This window comes from Papio anubis, chromosome 8, assembly GCF_008728515.1.
Source record: "Papio anubis isolate 15944 chromosome 8, Panubis1.0, whole genome shotgun sequence".
In the NCBI taxonomy this organism is placed as follows: domain Eukaryota; kingdom Metazoa; phylum Chordata; class Mammalia; order Primates; family Cercopithecidae; genus Papio; species Papio anubis.
Window position 1 is genome coordinate 94,483,720 of NC_044983.1, and position 20,718 is coordinate 94,504,437.

The 20,718-nt window shown below is 35.9% G+C and overlaps 1 protein-coding gene across 1 annotated transcript in view; it reads left to right on the forward strand.

The window, feature by feature from the left end:
- The window catches only part of VPS13B (vacuolar protein sorting 13 homolog B), an 876,795-nt gene that overhangs the window by 83,222 nt on the left and 772,855 nt on the right, over positions 1 to 20,718 (forward strand). Inside the window, exons 8-12 of the mRNA XM_031669315.1 lie at positions 3,678 to 3,946; positions 17,331 to 17,426; positions 17,715 to 17,837; positions 18,294 to 18,431; positions 19,374 to 19,461. Coding sequence (XP_031525175.1) covers positions 3,678 to 3,946; positions 17,331 to 17,426; positions 17,715 to 17,837; positions 18,294 to 18,431; positions 19,374 to 19,461 — 714 coding nt within the window. The remainder of the gene's footprint in view (positions 1 to 3,677; positions 3,947 to 17,330; positions 17,427 to 17,714; positions 17,838 to 18,293; positions 18,432 to 19,373; positions 19,462 to 20,718) is intronic.

Here is a 20,718-nt window from a genome sequence, read left to right on the forward strand (position 1 = left end):
AACTTATATATGAAATGTTCATGGTAACATGTTCATAGTAGCCAAAAACTGGACACAGTTGAAATGTCTATCAACTGATGAATGGATTATCCAATTATGGTATATTCATACATTGGAGTATTATTTAGCTATACAAAAAAATGAAATACTGATATAGGCTTCAGCATGGATGAACCTTGAAAGCGTTATCTTAAGTGAAAGCAGCCAATCAAAAGATAACACATGTGCTATGATTCCATTAGAAATGTTCAGAATAGGCAGTTCTGTAGAGGCAGGAAGTAGATTAGTAACCAGGATTTGAGGGGAGGAGAGAATGACTGCAAATAAGTAGGCTTCTTTTTGGAATGATGAAAATGTTCTAAAATTAGGTAGTGGTGATGGGAGCAGAACTTGTGACTATTAAAAAAATCCCACTGAATTGTACACCTTTAAATGTTGAATTTTATGCTATTTAAACTTTATCTCATTAAAAAATCTTACTACGTTAAAGCATGGAGAACAACATGAATCAGAGTACATAGATATAAAACGTACCTTTATTTCACACTAGAGGGTAAATTTTTGTTAGACAATGCACTTCTGAGACAGAAACAGTGTCTTATACCTGGAGCAAACATAGCACGTAGAGGATACTTATTTTATTTTTTTCCAACATGACAAATTTCAAATATATGGAAAAGCTGTAAGAGTTATTATAAGGTGAACACTCACATACGTATCATCTAGAGTCTACTATTGATATTCTGTTACATTTGCTTCATCACATATCGGTTCATCTAACATCCCTTTCTCTATTTATCAATAAAATGATTGTTTTTGATGCCTTTCAAGTTAAGTTACAAACATTGGTACACTTCACCCCTAACCCTCAGCTGCCTGTTGTTATATAGAGTTTCTACTAAGTGGGTGATTTTAGTTTTTTTTGGAAGTTAAATCTCCAAAGTAAAATTCAGTGAGTTTGAGAAATACATACACCTGTGTGATGCAAAACACTCATCAAGATATAGGTCATTTACAGCTGAGATAGTTTCTTATACCCCTTTCTAGTCATCCCCCTTTCACCTGCCTGCCTCCCCTCGAGAAAACACTATTCTGAAGTTCCTTAAAACTATAGATTTAGTTTTGCTGATTCTAGAATTTCATATAAATGGAAACAGTATGTATAAAGGTTTCTTTCATTAAGCATAGTGTGTTTGGTATTTATCTATGTTGTTGCATATAGCAGTCGTTCTTTCCTTTTCATTGCTAGATACATTGTATGAATATACCATGTGAATATACTATAGTTTATTTTACCATTCAGTTGTTGATGGACACTTGGGCTGTTTTTCGTTTTTGGCTATTATAAATAAAACTTTCATAGATATTTTTGTAGAAATTTCACGTAGACATGTGCTATTCTTTCTTTTGGGTAAATACTTAAGAGTAGAATTATATGTTTATTTTTCAAAGAAACTTCCATAACTTTTTCCAATGTGATTGTACCATTTTATATTCCTATCAACAATGTGTAAGAGTTGCAGTTGGCCTACATCCTTGCTAACATTCAATGGTGTATTTTTTTACTTTTTTGCCATTGGGATGAGTGTGTTGTGGTATCTTATGGTTTTTTAATTTGCATTTTTTGATGGCTAATTATTTTGAATTTTTAATGTGATTATAGGCCTTTATCTACCTTTGTGAAGTATGTGTTAAATATTTGTCCATTTAAAGCTTTTTTGTGTCTTTTTAAAATTTTATTTTACTTTATGTATTTATTATTTATTTATTTACATAGTCTCACTTTTGCCCAGGCTGGAGTATGATGGCATGATCATAGCTCACTGCAGCCTTGAACTCCTGGGCTCAAGCAATCCTCCAGCCTCAGCCTCCTGAGTGGCTGGGACTACAGGTGCATGACACTGAGTGTGGCTGATAAATTTTTTTTTTTTTAAATTTTTGTCGAGGTGGGGGGGTCTCACTTTGTTGTAGCAGGCTGTTCTTGAACTCCTGGCTTCATGTGATTCTGCCATCTCGGGCTCCCAAAGTGCTGGGATTATAGGAATGAGCCAGTGGGCCCAACAGGGTTTGCAACTTATATAAAACTTATTCTGAACTACAATGGCTAAAGTGTCTTGGTACTATTATTTTAGTTACTCTAGTTAATTCTTATTAAGCCTTTTCCTTCTCAGGTGAAAGAAGGCAAACATTCATAACCTGTAAATGTAGAATGTTCCAAGAGTCTCCTGTCATAAGAGTTTAAAAAGTTTTAAAGCTTTTTCAATAAGAAAACCTGTAAGGATGTTATTTAAAGATTTAAAAGAGTATGTGTATTTATAGATTTATCAATGGAGAGTAGATATGAGTGAATCTGCTGGAGACTACTTTTCCTATGGTGTATTTTTTTTTTTTTTTAGACAGGGTCTAGGGTCTTGCTCTGTCACCCAGGCTGCAGTGCAGTGGTATGATCATGGCTCACTGCAATGCTTGCCTCCTGGCTTCAAGTGATTCTCGTGCCACCTCAGCCTCCCAAGTTGCTGTGACCATAATGGGTGCACACCACCACACCCAGACAATTTTTTTTTTGTTTTTTTAAAGTAGGGATAGGGTTTCACCGTGTTGCCCAGGCTGGTCTTGAACTCCTGAGCTCAGGTGATCTGCCCACTTTGGCCTCCCAAAGTGCTGGGATTACAGGTGTATGTCACTGATCCTGGCCCCTATGAATTTTACACCTGGACAGTTTTTTGTACTTTTAGTAGTGACAGGGTTTCATCATGTTGCTGAGGCTGGTCTCGAACTCCTGAGCTCAGGTGATCTGCCCATCTCGGCCTCCCAAAGTTCTGGGATTACAGGTGCTAGTCACTGTTCCTGGTCCCTGTGAAATTTTTAAAAAGTAATTTTTTTTTTTCCTAAATTTCATGATGCCTCTTTTGTTTATATAGCTAGAATAATATTAAGGGACTTTGATGGAGTTTGTCTTTACAAAGGTGGCATAAATTAAAGAGTGGTTGGAATCTAAATCTTTGGTCTGCCAATTTGTAACCAAATAAAATTTCTTCCCTATAATTTTTTCATCTGTACAACAGGAAAGGTATATAATATCTTACTTGCTAGTAAGAAAGAGGCCCCAACATTATTATTTTTCTTAGCTACATATAAAAGTCATTTTATTGTAATGTTTGCTTTCATCTTTGGGATAATTCTTGTTTGGGCAGGGGTACATTTTGCCTAGAAGCACTTTCCATTTTTTTTTCCTCCATGGGTGCATCAGGAAATGAAGAATATTTCTTGGATCTTTGTAGTATTACGTTTCTGAGAAAAGTCAGTTTTTCAATATATCAGCCTTATTTTTGAGAGGTAGGTTTTTTGTTGTTGGTTTAAAACATCATGAGCGACGTTAAATAATTAATTTATTCTTTGTCTTTATCAAATACAGTTAAAAGTTATGTGCAGTTGATAAGCTACTTTCCACATCACATTAACCATAACCTACTAAAGGAGATTGATACAGTACAACATACAGAAACTTGAGAGTCATAATGCTAAATTATTGGTTTCAAATAATAATAATCAATGTATCATTTGTTTATATCTTATAATAGAAGGATATGGGAGGAAAAATTGTGAAGGATGTGTATTTCTATTTTCTTAGTTAAATTCTTTTGACTTATTTAAAGTGACTTAATTTTAATTGATAGGTTCTGAAGATGAAACAAGAATAGATATGCAATATCCTACTCAGTATAAAGGTCAAGAGTTATATTCACAGCAAGATGAGGAGCAGCCACAGGGATGGGTATCATGGGCCTGGTCCTTTGTGCCTGCAATTGTGAGTTATGACGATGGCGAGGAAGACTTTGTTGGGAATGATCCTGCATCAACTACGCATCAGCAAAAAGCACAGGCTTTGAAGGATCCTATTGTTTCTATAGGATTTTATTGCACAAAGGCAACGGTGACTTTCAAAGTAGGTCTTTTCTCTTGCTGTTTATATCTGTAGCAACTTTAATACTTAAATTTGGATTGTTAGTACAATTCTAGCTTCATTCAAGTTTGTTTTGCATTCAGTAGATGTGAGATAGAGTCTAACAGTTCTTACTTCATAAAATTACATGGCTCCTCCACTTGAAATCTTTGAATTTTGATCCCTTCCTGTCTTCTTAGGGCCTTCTCCACATTTCTTTTTTATTAGCTTCATGGATAGTTTTTTGCCCTATTGAATCATTCACTTGGTGTACAAACATGCCTTAATATTGTCATTAAAAAAGAAAGGAACAGCAAAAATTTTCCCTTGAATTCTTTTACCCATCAGGTACGGTTTCATTTCTGTGCTTGCCTTCGTAACAATCATAACAGTCTCTGTCTCTCTCTTTTTTTTTTTTTTTGAGACAGGGTCTGGCCTAGGCTGGAGTGCAGTGGTGCAATCACAGCTCATTGCAACCTCTGCCTCTTGGGCTCAAGACATCCTCTCACCTCAGCCTCCCGAGCAGCTGGGACTACAGGCATGTGCCACTGTGCCCAGCTAATTTTTTTTTTCTTTTTAAAAATATTTTGTAGAGATGGGGTTTTGCCATGTTGCCCAGGCTGGTCTCACTCCTAGGCTCAAGCGTTTTTCCCCCTTTGGCCTCCCAATGTGCTAGGATTACAGGTGTTAGCCATCATGCCCAGCCTCATAACAAATTTTTGTTTTTAAAGGATTATTTATATATAATTATCTCTTTCCTCATTTGTTTCGCTTTTAAGGACAAATTTGTTAACTAGGTCCTCTTCTAGCTATTTTTCCGGCAGTATTTAACATAATTTGACGACTTCTTCCATTAAAATAATGCATGTAAAATATCTATTCTCATCTATACAAAAATATATATAATATATACAAATAGGTGTATGTCCAGGTCAAAGAATAATAAAGTAAATACCCTTTTACTTGAAGAAATACAAAATTATGCCATGCACGGTGGCTCGCACCTGTAATCCCAGTCCCCCTGCATCTCAGCCAAAAGAAATATAAAATTGCTAGTAGCTTTGATCCCCCATGTATTCTTCTTTGATCATATTTTACCTTCTGTTCCTCTCACATATAACCCAAACTTAATTTTTGAGTTATTTGTTTCCTGGACTTTTATAATACTATTACCATGCCTGTAATAGTCCCGAGTAATATCTTAATTCATTCAACAAATATTCTCAGTGCCAGCTGTGTCTAGGCATTGTTTTGTCTCCAGAGATACCAGAGTGAACAGATATAAATTCCTGCTTTTTCAAACTTAAGTTGATATTATAAACAAATAACATATATATTGTGTTCATTGAATATAAAGGTTATGTAGAAAAATCAAGTGGGGGCCTGGTGCGGTGGCTCACGCCTGTAATCCCAGCACTTTGGGAGGCCGAGGTGGCCAGATCACCTGAGATCTGGAATTCGAGATCAGTCGGACCAACATGGAGAAACCCCATCTCTACTAAAAAAAAAAATTAGCCGGTCAGCCGGGTGTGATGGCGCATGCTATCATGCTGTAATCCCAGCTACTCGGGAGGCTGAGGCAGGAGAACTGCTTGAACCCGGGAGGTGGAGGTTGTGGTGAGCCGAGATCGTGCCATTGCACTCCAGCCTGGGCAACAAGAGTGAAACTCTGTCTCAAAAAAAAAAAAAAAAATCAAGTGGGAAGAGGAATAGTGAGTGCTTTCACTAGAGGGGAAATTATGCAGTTTAAAATGGGATCGTCAGGGAAGGCCTTATTATGAAGGGAATATTAAAGCAAAGACTTGCGAAAGAGGAAGCCTTATTAATATCTGAGAATGAACCTTCCAGTAATAACAAATGTAAAGGCACCAGAGTTCAAGGAACCGCAAGGAAGCCAATAGTATCATGAGATATTGTAAATGAATGTGGTATGAAAGATAAGAGGGGTGATGAGGTTTGGAGTGGTTCCTAAGTTGTAAACTGTGTAGATCATTTTTGGGACTTTGTCTTTTATTCCGAGTGAGATAAACAATATTTGACCAGTTTTTAGAAGAATTATATGATGATCTGGGTTATATTTTAATCTGGATCACTGTGGCTGCTGTGTTGGAAGCAAAAGTAAGGAAAAGAAATAGATAGGAATGCAATTTTCAAGCAGGAGATGGTAATGACTTGGACTAGGGTGATAGCAAGTGGAGGTGATGAAAAGTGATTGTGTTTTGGATGTGTTTTGAAGGTCAAATAGGCAGAATTTCCTGATAGATTTTATTATGAGACATGAATGAAAAAAAAAAAGATGATCCAAGGATGGCTTTTGAACAACTAGAAGAGTTGAGCTCTGACATTTTGAGATGACTGGGATTAGGAGAAGACTATATTTGAGATGAAGATGAGGAATTTAGTTTTAGTATGTTTAAGATGCCTGCTGTATATTTAAGTAGAGTAATTCCGTGGGCAGTTGGATATATGAATCTAGAATTCAGGTTAGAAATTTGCCTAGATGCATATATTTGATAGTCATGATTTTATTAAAACTGAAATTAGTGTAGAACAGAAAAAAGAGGTTCTAGAGCCAAGCTCTGGGGCACTGTGATGGTAAGAAATTGGAAAGATGAGGAAGAAATAGCAAAGGAAGCTGAGAATAAGTGATCAATATTGTAGGCAGAAAACCAAGAGACTGGAAGGTAAGTGCCATAAATGTTTTAAAGAGGAGGGAATAGATTATTTGTAAGAATGGATCCTTGGATTTGACAGTGTGGAAATTACTGGTGATTTTGAGCAGAGCAGTGATATGACACTGTTGGAATCTTAGCTGGAGTTGGTTAAAAGTGAATGGGAAGACTGGTAGAAATGTAAAATAGTGCATCTGCTGTGGAATATAGTTTGGTGGTTCCACAAAAAATTAAATGTAGAATTACCATATAATCTAGCCATTTTATTTCTAGGTATGTACTCAAAAGAATAAAAAACTAGTATTCAAACAGATTGATGTACATAAATGTTCATGGTAACTCTATTCAGTGATCTCCCAAAATGGAAACAATCCAAATGTTCATCAGTGGATGAATGAATAAACAAATTATGGTATATACATACAGTGAAATAATATTCAACCATAAAAAAATGAAATTTTGACCAGGTGTGGTGGCTCATGCCTGTAATCCCAGCACTTCGGGAGGCTGAGGTGGGTGGATCATGAGGTCAGGAGTTCAAGACCAGCCTGGCCAACATGGTGAAACCCCGTCTCTACTAAAAATACAAAAAGCTGGGCATGGTGGTGGGCACCTGTAGTCCCAGCTATTCAGGAGGCTGAGGCAGGAGAATCGCTTGAACCTGGGAGGCAGAGTTGCAGTGGGCCAAGATCACGCCATTGCACTCCAGCCTGGGCAACAATAGTGAAACTCCATCATAAAAAAAAAAAAATGAATGAAGTTCTGATGCATGCTAAACATGAATGAACCTTGAAAGTTCTATGCTAAGTGAAATTAGCCAGACACAAAAGGACAAAGATTGTGTGATTCCACTTAGATGATGTTCTCTAGAGAGACAGAATAGGCTATATGTATGTATGAAAGGGAGTTTATTAAGGAGATTGACTCACACGATCACAAGGTAAAGTCCCATGATAGGCGTGTCTACAAGTTGAGGAGCAAGGAAACCAGTGGTGGATCAGTCCAAGTCCCAAAACCTCAAAAGTAGGGAAGCTGACAGTGCAGCTTTCAGTGTGGGCCAAAGGCCTGAGAGCCCCTGGCAAACCACAGGTGTAAGTCCCAAAGTCTAAAAGCTGAAGAACTTGGAGTCTGATGTTCAAGGGCAGGAAGCATCCAGCACAGGAGAAAGATGAAGGCCAGAAGACTCAGCAAGTCTAGTCCTTCCACATTCATCTGCCTGCTTTATCCTAGCCATGCTTCCAGCTGGTTAGATGGTGCCCACCCAGATTGAGGGTGGGTCTGCATCTCCCAGTCCACTGACTCAAATGTTAATCTCCTTTGGCAGGACACACCCAAGAACAATACTTTGCAGCCTTCAATCCAATCAAGTTGACAATCAGTATTAACCATCACTGATGAGGTATTTAGAATAGGCAAAATCACAGAAACAGAGAGTAGAATAGACATTGCTAGAGGCTGTAGGATACAGGGAAGTTGAGTTAGTGCTTAATAGGTAGAGTTTCTGCCTAGTATGATGTAAAAGCTCTGCAAACATGGTGGGGATAGTTATGCAATATTTTGTACTAAATGCCACTGAATTGTATACTGACAGGTGGTTAAATCTATAAATTTTATTGTGTATATTTTATCATGCAAAAAGGACAGATAAAAATGCAAATGGTAGTAGAGTAATTGTTGAAGAGTACAGAAAACTCTTTCAAGATGGTTTTGTTATAAAGAGCATAGAAATGGGGAAATAGCTGGTTGGGGTTGTGGAGCTAAAGACTTTTTTTTGAAAGATGGGAGTAATTATAGCATATTTGTTTGGTGATATGAGTGATCTAATAGAGAGGAAAAAATTGATATAGGCAAGAGGGGGAGAATTGCTGGCGTAATATTCTTGAGAAGAGAAGAGGGCTTGGCACCTTTTGTAGAGGTGGAAAGTCTGATGACCTCTAATGGGACAATAGGTCATTCATTGATGATAGCAGGAGAGAAAGCAATGTGTTCTTGCACCCACATAAGTGGTTTGGTAGAAAAGGTGGTAGTGGTTTTTGAAAGTTCTCTTCTGATTATTTTTTTCTTTAAATAGTTCTCTTAACTCAGAGTAAACATGGGAAAGGAGGAGAAGTTTTGAGGAAGGGGAAGAAGGTGTAAAATTGTCATCTTGGGGAGGATGAGGAGTAATTGCCTTTGAATATGTATGTTCACTAGGGACACTAAGGACCTGCTACACAAAAGTGATCATGAATTTGAAGATATACCAGTCATTGTGGTTGTATATATTTTCTGGTCATATTCTGTTGCTTTAGTTAGGGTGATGGTGAAAATAATCTGGAGGACAAGATCAATGCAGAAGAGGAGGTCAAAAAACTGAGAAATCGGGCTTTTGGAATGATCATCTCTCTGGATATTGAAATCACCAAGAATTATGACAGTGGTAGTGTGGGACTGAATCCAAAATTAAATCTTCAGACAACTAGTAGAATGACGTGGGATTGATTTATGAGTCTAAGAAAGAAGGATGATGGGTCTTACAGTCTGTTCCATATATTTTGCTATATTTTTTTTTTTGAGAGGGAGTCTCGCACTGTCGCCCAGGCTGGAGTGCAGTGGCCGGATCTCAGCTCACTGCAAGCTCCGCCTCCCAGGTTTACGCCATTCTCCTGCCTCAGCCTCCCGAGTAGCTGGGACTACAGGCGCCCGCCAACCCGCCCGGCTAGTTTTTTTTTGCATTTTTTTTAGTAGAGACGGGGTTTCACCATGTTAGCCAGGATGGTCTCCATCTCCTGACCTCGTGATCCGCCCGTCTCGGCCTCCCAAAGTGCTGGGATTACAGGCTTGAGCCACCGCGCCCGGCCTATTTTGCTATATTTTGAAAAATGCTGATGTAAATGTTCTGGTACAGATCTTCTGACATATATATGTAGAAGAGTTTCTTTGGGATATACTTCTTTTACTTTAAAAATTTTATCGCCGGACACAGTGGCTCACGCCTGTAATCCCAGCACTTTAGGAGGCCAAGACAGGCGGATCGCTTGAGCCCAGGAGTTCCAGAGCAGCCATGCCAATATGGTGAAACTATCTGTACAGAATAATACAAAAATTAGCCAAGCAGGATGGCATGTGCGTGTAGTATGAGATACTTACCAGGCTGAGGTGAGAGGATCGCTTGAGCTGGAAGAGTGGAGGTTGAATTGAGCTGAGATCATGCCACTGCCACTCCATCCTGGGTGACAGAGCAAGATCTTGCCTCAAAAAAAAAAAAAAAAAAAAAGAAAAGAAAAGAAAAAATTATGTCTGGATTACGAGGGACTTTTTGTAGTCGTTTTTGGTGCTTCTCCTTTTCTGTCTGACCTTTAAATGTTGGCATATAGGGCTTGGTCTCTGGTCCTCTCATCTTTTCTATCTACACACTCCCAAGGTGATATAACTCGATCATGATATAGATGCTGATAGACTATCAAATTTGTGTCTCCACTTTTCACTTTTCCCTGAGCTCTAGAATTCAACTGCCTATTTTATATTTCCACTTTCATATCTGATTGATACTTAACACAAACAGAACTCTTGATTTTTCTTTGCAGTTGTGCACCCCCCACCCCCACTATTTTACCTTTCATTATATTGCAACATTATCTACTAATTTGCTCAGGCTTAACATTTATCAGTATCTTTTCTTCTCCCACCACATCTAATCAGTCAGCATGTTCTATCAGCTGTACCTCTAGGATGCAGTCATTTCTCATTAACTTTATTGCAACTTATAGACCAGTGGTTTTCAAACTTTTTGATCTCAAGACTCCAGGAAACCTTTGCACTCTTAAAAATTATTGGGAACTCTGAGGCGTTTTGTTTATTCAGATTACATCTACTCATATTTATGGTATTAGAAATTAAAACAAATCTTAAGAATATGTATTTATTAATTTATTTTAAAATAAATTTATTATATGTTGATGTGAATATCATTTTATAGTAAAAGTAAAATTGCTATATTTTAAAAGGTAAGAAGGGACATGCATTGGTTTTATTTTTGTAAATATCTTGAATGTCTGGCTTAGTAGAAGATAGCTGAATTTTCATGTCTGCTTCAGTATTTAGTCTGTTAGGACATGTTTTAATTAATGTATATGAAGAACATCTAGCCTCACATAGATATTTATTTGGAAAGGAAGGGGTATTTTAATAGCCTTTTCAAAAATTGTGGATATTCCTTTTGATATTACACTAAAACTTATTAAGTGGTAATTTTAAAAGATTTGTTGGGCTGGGCGTAATGGCTCACACCTGTAATCCCAGCACTTTGGGAGGCTGAGGTGGCAGATCATGAGGTCAGGAGTTTGAGAACAGCCTGGCCAACATGGTGAAACCACGTCTCCACTAAAAATGCAAAAATTAGCCTGCTGTGGTGGTGGATGCCTGTAATCCCAGCTACTCTGGAGGCTGAAGCAGGAGAATTGCTTGAACCCGGGAGGTGGAGGTTGCAGTAAGCCAATGTCGTGCCACTGCACTCCAGCCTGGGTGACAGAGCAAGACACTATCTCAAAAAAAAAAAAAAAAAAAAAAAAAAGATTTGTTGTTTCTTCAGCACTTAGAAATTGCCTGGTATATTTTCTACAAATATTTATTTTTTGAATTAGTATGTGCATCCATCCATTATCCATACATCTGCCCACCTTTTCATCTGCTTTTCAGTTTACAAAAATTTATGGACTAATTTTTTAGGTTTTATTTATTCTCCAATTTCATTTTTTGTGGGTTTATTGTTTCATGTCTGCATTTTTGTAAAGGAGATAAATCCATGTGAAATGAGCTAAACTTTTGAAATAGTAGTATAGATATTATTCCAGGCAACTTGTTACATTGTGGGGTTATAGCAGTGGGGAAAAAAAATGTTTCTGTTACCATGGTTTTAAATTTGGCGTAGATTTTCTTTGTATTAGTACTAAAGCTACACAATTTATAACTACAACAGATGGCAAGTTATAAAATACTTGACAATAGTCGGGCGCGGTGGCTCACGCCTATAATCCCAGCACTTCGGGAAGCTGAGGCGGGCGGATCATGAGGTCAAGTGTTCAAGAACAGCCTGGCCAATATGGTGAAACCCTGTCTCTACTAAAAAAAAAAAAATTTGCAAATAAGTATTAAAGACTTTTCTGCTTAAGATAATTCAGTATTTTCTAATATGACAAAAGTTGAAAAGTAGAAAATAAGTTTCAACTAAAGTTTGTGTCATAACTTGATTGATTTAATTTTTTAAAGTTTGGGCAAAAGATAATGCGTATATTAGCTGTACTATCTTAACATCATTCTCAATTCTACTGAAAAAATTATTTTTGTAATTGAATTCACTGATTTAGCATTGATTAAATTAAAGGGATAAGGATTCATCTTCAAAATTAAAGCATAATAAAATAAGATATTAAAAAATAAAAAGGCAACTGTTGACAAATATTGTTGGATATATTGTCAGTTTTTTTAACATCAAAAGTCCTGATATGTAGCCTGGGCAACATAGTGAGACCCTGTCTGTACAAACAATAAATAAATAAATAAATTAGCAGGGATGATGGCACTTGCCTGTAATCCTAGCAACTTAGGAGGCTGAAGTGGGAGGATTGCTTGAGTCCAGGAGTTTGAGCTGCCATGAGCCATGTTTGCACCACTGTACTCTAGCCTGGGTGACAGAGCAAGAGTGTGTCTCCTTAAAAAAAAAAAAAAAAAGTCTGACATTTTGTAAAAAGAAAAAAAAGATACATTTTCAGTTTTAGATGATCAGAATAAAGCACTTATTTTTGTAGAAGTTTTTGAGGGAAGTCAAGGATTGCAAGTTAGGTACTGTCCTTTTTGGTGATTTTTGCCTGTTTACTTTTAAATTTGAAATTATTCTGACACATTTCTGTTAACTTGATTGTTGGGAGGAATTATATTCAACTGAATAAGTCAAAATAGGCATTTATCCAATCTGGGCAACATAGTGAGACCCCATCTTTATTAAAAAAAAATAGCCAGGTGCAGTAGTGTGCACCTGTAGTCCTAGCTACTTTGCAAACTGAAGTGGAAGGATTTTTTGAGCCCTGGAGGTTTTAGGCTGCAGTGACCCATGATCTTGCTACTGCACTGCAGCTGGAGCGACAGAGGAAGACCTTGTGTGAAAAACACAAACAAAAGCAAACAACAACAAAACAAAATAGTCGTTTGTGTATAAAACTTTTATAGACTTTTTGGGCAGTATTTGTCAACATCTTTTTATAATTTTAGAACATTTATGTTTCTCAAAGTTTTCTCTTAGGGAGATACCTTGATATTAAGGAGGAAAGCATTAGAATTCATTGTTCAGCTTGGATTCGAAGAATGTTTGGAATTAATTTCTGGTTCATATTTTGGTTAAGAAAACAAGATCATGTTTCTACATTAGCATTTCGAACAGTTGATATCAGTCCAGCAAAAATCATGCCAAATTAAATCTAGCATTTTTCTAATAATGTTTAAAATAGTTCTTGTAATGTTCGAGTCTTTTTTTATTTTCAGACGGAGTCATGCACTGTTGCTCAGGCTGGGGTGCAGTGGCGCAATCTCGACTCACTGCAAGCTCCGCCTCCCGGGTTCACGCCATTCTCCTGCCTCAGCCTCCCGAGTAGCGGAGACTACAGGCGCCCACCACCACGCCCGGCTAATTTTTTGTATTTTTTTTTAGTAGAGATGGGGTTTCACCGTGTTAGCCAGGATGATCTCGATCTCCTGACCTCGTGATCCGCCTGCCTTGGCCTCCCAAAGTGCTGGGATTATAGGTGTGAGCCACCGCAGGAGTCCTTTCAATCAATTAATTGCTTTTTGTCTCTAATAATTGTAGACAGCTGAAGAGGGATCAATTTAAAAAAATTCAAGTTTACTTCAGTAATCATTCTAGATGACAGAATTGTACTTTAAAATAGCTACATTGTATATTTAAGTACTAGAAACATCCAAGAAATAGGAGCCTACATTACGTAAAAATATAAAATATAAAAAGCTTTATTATAAATAATGAGAATAATCAGTTGATACTCAATATAGAGAAGTCACTGTGCTTAAAATTGTAACTTTTAGTTCAAGAACTCTTATTGGGCCTAAGTTAAATACTGGTTTTTTTAAAAAGTGAGCTTTGACTTTGCATTTAAAAGTGATGAATATATCTATTTCCTAAGAATGAGGGGAAGTAAATAATTGGCAAACACAGGCTGAATACGGTTTTTTAAAAGTAACTTTTTCTTTTTGGAATAATTTTAGAATTACAGACAGGATGCAAAGATAGTAGAGAGTTCCCTTATAATCCTTACCCAGTTTCCCTTATTGTTATGTTATCACAACATATTTGTCAAAATTAAGAAACCTTCATTGATGCATTACTGTTAAATTTTAAACATTAATTGAATTTCATGATATCTTTTTTCTGTACCATGATTCAAACCAGGATACCATGTTGCATTTAAAATAGTACTTTTGAAAAATAATTTATTTAATTTTTGAAACATATAAATAATTTGTTGTAAGCATCTGGGGAGTAAGAATTTTTTGTTTTGTTAGTATCTAGATTAGTACAGGTATACCTCAGAGATATTGTGGATTTGGTTCTATGCCATTGCAATAAAGTGAATATAGCAATAAAGCAAGTCACAGAAATTTTTTGTTTTGCCCAATGCATAAAAAGTTATGTTTGCACAATACCGTAGTTTAAGTGTCCAACAATATGTCTAAAAACACTATACATACCTTAATTAAAAGTACTTTATTGGTAAAAAATGCTAACAATCATCTGTACTTTTAGCAAGTCATAACTTTTTGCTGGTGGAGGGTCTTGACTCAGTATTGATGGTTGCTATCTGATCAGGGTGGTGGTTGCTAAAGGTTGGAGTGGCAGAGGCAGTTTCTCAAAATAAGACAGCAGTGAAGTGTGCCATATTAATTGACTGTTTCATGGAAGATTTCTCTGTAGCATGGGATGCTGTTTGACTGAATTTTACTCAGAGTAGGACTATTTTTGTTTGAGACAGAGTCTCTCTCTGTCACCTAGGCTGGAGTGTAGTGGTATGATTTCGGCTGACTACAACCTCTGCCTCCCAGGTTCAAGCAATTCTTGCACCTCAGCCTCCCGAGTAGCTGGGACTACAGGCATGCACCACCACGCTTGGCTAATTTTTGTATTTTCGGTAGAGATGGGGTTTTACCACATTGGCTAGGCTGGTGTCAAACTCCTGGCCTCAAGTAATCCACCTGACTTGGCCTCCCAAAGTGCTGGCAATACATGCGTGAGCCACCGTGTCTGGCCTCAGAGTAGAACCTCTGTCGAAATTGAAGTCAGTCATTTTCAAACACTACTGCTACTTTATCGACTAAATATACAGAACATTCTAAATTCATTGTCATTTCAACAATGTTCCCAGCATCTTCACCACGAGTAGATTCCATCTTCAAAAATCACTTTATTTATCCATAAGAAGCAAGTCCTCTTCAGGCTCCATTTCTAAATCTAATTCTCTAGTAGTTACTTCCTCCACCTAAGTCTCGAACACCCCAAAGTCATCCGGGAGGGTTAAAATCAACTTCTTTCAAGCTCTTGTTAATGTGGATCGTTTGACCTCCTTCTATGAATCACGAATGTTCTTAATGGAATCTGGAATGGTGAACCCTTTCAAAAAAGTTTTTGATTTACTTTGCCTAGGAATCACTATCTATGGTGGCTATAGCCTTACGAAATGTATTTCTTCAATAATAAGACTTGAACTTCAACGTTACTCCTAATCCATGGGCTGCAGAATGGATGTCATTTTAGCAGGCATGAAAAACAATATTCATCTCCTTGTATATCTCCATCAGAGGTGTAGGGTGACCAGGTGCATTGTCAGTGAGCAGTAATATTTTAAGAGGAGTCCTTTTTTTTTGAGCAGTAGGTTTCCATAGGCTTAAAATATTTAGTAAACCATGTCATAAACAGATGTACTGTCATTCAGTCATTTTTTTATTCCATTCATAGAGCACAAGCAGAGTAGATTTAGCATGATTCTTAAGGGCCCTAGGATTTTCAGAATGGTAAATGGACTCTATCTTCAACTTACAGTTACCAGATATGTTAGCCCCTAACAAGAGCATCTGCCTGTCTTTTGAAGCTTTGAAGCCAAGCACTGACTTCTGTCTAGCTCAGATCTCATCTTCTTCCAGGAGAAGGCTCTTTGGTCTATGTTGAAATTCTGTTGATTAGTGTAGCCACTTTTGTTAATTATCTTAGCCAGGTCTTCTGGGTAACTGTGTGCAGCTTCTACGTCAACTCTTGCTGTTTATCTTGCACTTTTATGGTATGGAGACGTCTTCTTTCCATAAGGCTTATGAACAGACCTCTGCTACTGTCAGACTTTTCTCCTGCAGCTTTCTTATGTCTATTAGCCTACATGGAATTTAAGAGTTAGGGCTTTGCTCTGGATTCAGCTTTAGCTTAAGGGAGTGTTGTGGCTGGTTTGATTGTCTATCCAGACCACTCAAAATTCCTCCATATCAACAGGCTGTTTTACTTCCTTATCACTTGTGTGTACACTTTTAATTTCCTTCAAGACTTTTTCTTTTGCATTAATAACTGGGCCAACTGTTTGGCTCAAGATGCCTACCTTTCGGCCTGTCTTGGCTTTTACATCCCTTCCTCACTAAGCTTAATCATTTCTAGCTTTTGATTTAAAGTGAGAGACAGGGACTCTTCCTTTCACTTAAATACTTAGAGCATTGTAATATTACTAATTAGCCTAATTTCAATATTGTCGTGTCTCAGGAAATAGGGAGGCTCAAGAAGGGAGAGGGGAATGGCTAGACAGTGGAGCAGTCAGAACACACACATTTATTAAGTTCTCAGTCTTAAATGGACATGTTTATGGTGCCCAAAATAATTCCAATAGTACCATCAAAGATTACTGATTACAGATCACCATAACAGATAATAATAATGAAAAATTTTGAATTATTGGGAGAATTACCAAAATGTGACACAGAGACACAAAGTAAGCATGTGCTATTGGGAAAATGGTGCTGACAGACTTGATTAACGCGGGGTTGCTACAGACTTTCAATTGGTAAAAATTGCAGTATCTGTGAAGTGAAATAAAGCAGAGTGCAATACAATGAGGTTTGCCCCTACTTATCTAGCTGGCCTTCAAAAAGTATCTGTTGCATGATTGAATGAGTCTATGAGATTTAGTAGGAAACATATTTTGAAAAGAATATCCGTCATTCTATTTCCTTCATAGGAACTAGAAAGAGCCTATTTTAGCTTTTTGCATTTCATCACCACTTTCTTTTTTATTTCAAATAGTGAGAAGTCTTGGAAATGACTGAAACTACACATTGTTGAATGTTTTAGTGAATATAAAATGAACTGAGGTTATACTCTATGTAAATTTTTGGCAGAATACATGAATTATTTTATGAGTATGGGACTGTTATTGCACATAGCTTTCACTTTTTAAAACAATATTAGGAAGGAGTTTAAAAAGTATTTAAATTCTCTATATATGTTGAGACTAGCATATTCAACCTTTATACCATAGATAATCTGTTACAGCTGTTTTTGTTGCACCTGCTTTCCTGCTTAATAATTAAGTTTCCTGAATCTTAAAATTGGCCTTGTTTTAATCAATTAATCATAACAATGACACTTTATTGCTCTTTAATACTAATTTTGATTTACTTAATATTCTTATATTTCTTAGCTCACAGAAATGCAAGCTGAGAGTAGTTATTACAGTCCACAGAAAGTAAAATCTAAAGAAGTATTGTGTTGGGAACAAGAAGGAACTACAGTTGAGGTAATCTTTCAATATTGAACCTGTATTTTTAAATATTATGTTCTTTGTTTAATATTTTATAAGTATGTGTTTTTATCAGATGTAGTATATTTAAAAATACAAGGAAGATGTTTCTTATTTTAATAGAGTTTACTATCCCTTAGATAGTATAAATAAATAGTATAGAATAAATTTAGAAATGACATAATTCTAAAGATGTTTAACTAATTTAGAGATTCTAAGAGGAAATCCTCCAACATTTTTATTAAATTCAATTTCTTAGTTCTAATATTTCCTTTCCTCTTATAGGCCCTTATGATGGGAGAACCTTTCTTTGATTGCCAGATTGGGTTTGTTGGTTGCAGAGCCATGTGCCTTAAAGGAATTATGGGTGTTAAAGATTTTGAAGAGAATATGAATAGAAGTCAAACTGTAAGTCCCTTACCTCCACCCTTTTTTGGATAGGATATAGGAATAATTAAGTGCTTATTGAAGTGTTTAACCATATGATATCTGTTAGACTATATATATCTCAGGCTTGAGAGAGGAGCTTTACTATTTCTCCCTGTGTTTCCCCTGCAAGAAATTATACAGCTCAGGGGAGTTTAGAAAGTTGGTAGCACCTAACACCTGGACAGTAGTTCCAACTACTTTCTAATTCATGAATGTTTCTTCTTTTTTGTTTATGGCAGTTATTTGGAGTTTCCTTTTGGTTTGTTAAAATATTCTTAGCCAAAATAGTCAATGAAATGGAGTAGCAGCATTCCTTATCTTTCTGTTTTAGTGATTTCTTTTGACTGGTAAATGGGCATCATAAAATCAAGGTTTTATTTTGTTTAACAGGCTAATGGTTTTTCTTCATGTTATAAATTTTGCATTTGTTTTCAGGAAGCCTGTTTCTTCATTTGTGGTGAAAATTTGAGTACTAAAGGTTTCACATACCTTACAAATTCATTGTTTGATTACCGAAGCCCAGAAAATAATGGTACGCGTGCAGAGTTTATTTTGGATTCAACTCATCATAAGGTCAGAGAATATATATTTGAACCAAATTCTAGGCTATGTTTGGGTGGACACGTTGTGTGAATACTTGTGATTTCTAGCTTTCTTTTCAAATAATACCTTCTGAATGCTAATTGTTTATTAAAACATTTAGAGTGCATTTATACAGCGTGTACATGTAGAAATGTTTGAGGAGTGCACAGAGATCTTTACTTTTATTTAGTATGTAAACATATTTTGCTTATTTATGCCCTGCTTCAAAAATAATCATGGAAAAACATGTTGAATTACCGCTGTTAATTTTTGTTACTTTTAATATGTGGGATTGATGGGAAGAAATGAGGAATTTACCCTTATACTATGTATGTTTCTTAGTATTTTTTAAATGTAAGAATATATTAATATGTTTATGGAATATTAATACATTTATGAAATCAGTTAAAAATTCAGATAATTACCTGAAGATTAGTGCAATAGGATATTTTACATTTTACTCCTTTTTACCAAGATTTACTTTCATTGTTAAAATACTTAATGTTGACTTGCATAGTTGACATACATTTAGAATATTTTAGTATATCTTTAGTGTTTGAATTGTTTCATGTAAGTGTATTGAAGTATTTAAGGATTAATTCTACTTGAGAGTATACATTATTAGACAGTTTAGTGATAGTGATAAAGGTCAGGAGTGTACTATCTCGTCTATTGTAGTTATTTATTAACTAGATGTGATTAATAAAGTGGTCAAAATGTCTCATAAAATTATGGATGTCCTTTTTGTGTGGTCTACAATAGATGTAATATTACCTTTCTTAGAAGTAAATTCTTAGAATAATCTCTGTTCTTTTGGTAATCCTTTGTGTTGTTATACATTCTATATAAGGGTATGTGTCTAACCTATCAAGCTTTAAACTCAAAAGTTTCTTTTATACAATGTTTGTTCTGTTTGCATTGCTTCGTTGACAGGAGACATACACTGAGATAGCTGGAATGCAACGGTTTGGGGCTTTTTATATGGATTACCTGTATACAATGGAGAACACTAGTGGCAAAGGTATTGGCTTCTTTCCTTTACGTTTGTCATGTCTTGAACAACTGAAACAAAGCCTTCCTCAGAATCAGTTCGTCCTTGACTGGTTGTACTCTGCTACATAAGATTTACCTCTAGTGCTTTGGGGAGTGGTTTAATTTTAGCGTCACGTTAGAATTGTCTTAGATTCTTGTCATTTCAAATCCGTTCTTTATATAGCTGATTGAAGACATTTTATATAACCTATTAGAATTAGTTCTCATATGTACCATATATTATGATTCTGATATATCAAATTTTATATTACATTACATTTTTAAAAAGAATAAACCTTTTCTATTCTAAATACATTTTGAAGGTGGTACTAATTTTTAATTAAAAAGAATGTGTTGTATCAATCAGAAAAATAGAAAATCTTCCAGAGACTTTAGATGCATAGATTGTGTTATTTTATTATGTATCTTATTATTGTTTTATTTTATATTTTTTGGAAATAAATGACATTTAAAAAATTTCTCCTTTTTTTTTTTTTTACTTCTATATCAACATATAATGTTGTACTTACTATTTCAGTCTTTTTTATGTTGAAAAGTTAGTGAAGATAGGTTCACTTTTTTTTTGTTGAATTTTTCATGTTTTTAAAAAATGGTTTCATAGGTGATATGTTAGGTACAGATGAATACAGTGAAAACCAAAACATTTCCTAAGGAGTCAATAGGTGGTGTTGAACTAGGCATTTAAGTAAATGATTATAATTTAGTTTGCTAAGAAGAGTAATATAGAGAACTAGAAGAAGTGTGGGTAAAAAAAAAAAATGACAGCTTTTGCTTGAGAGGTCGAAACTTCTCAGAGTTGATCTTGAAGTAAATTTGTTTTTGATGAAGAAAGAAGGAAAGAGCAGTAATTTTCTGGCTTCTGCTTTTGGAATGGTTTCTAGATGTTGATGTTTTCGTCGGTCAATCCTTAATTTCTTTCCCTAAACTTTCTCCCAAGGTAATTTCATTCTTTTCCATGGATTTAAGTACTTTCCATGTGTTGTTGATACCCAGATTTGCATTTTCTAGTCCAAACTTCTCTAAGATTGAGAATTAAATATCCAATGCATACTTGACGTTTTTACCTCTGTGTCTGTCTCGGGTATCTCAAAACTGATTTTGTCCAAAATTAAGTTATTAATAAATATTCCTGTGACCACTCACTACCTCTGCTTCTCTATTTTTAGGCTTCTCTTCTTGGAAAATTGTACTATCATCTTCTTGTTGCTCAAGCCAGAAACCTGGG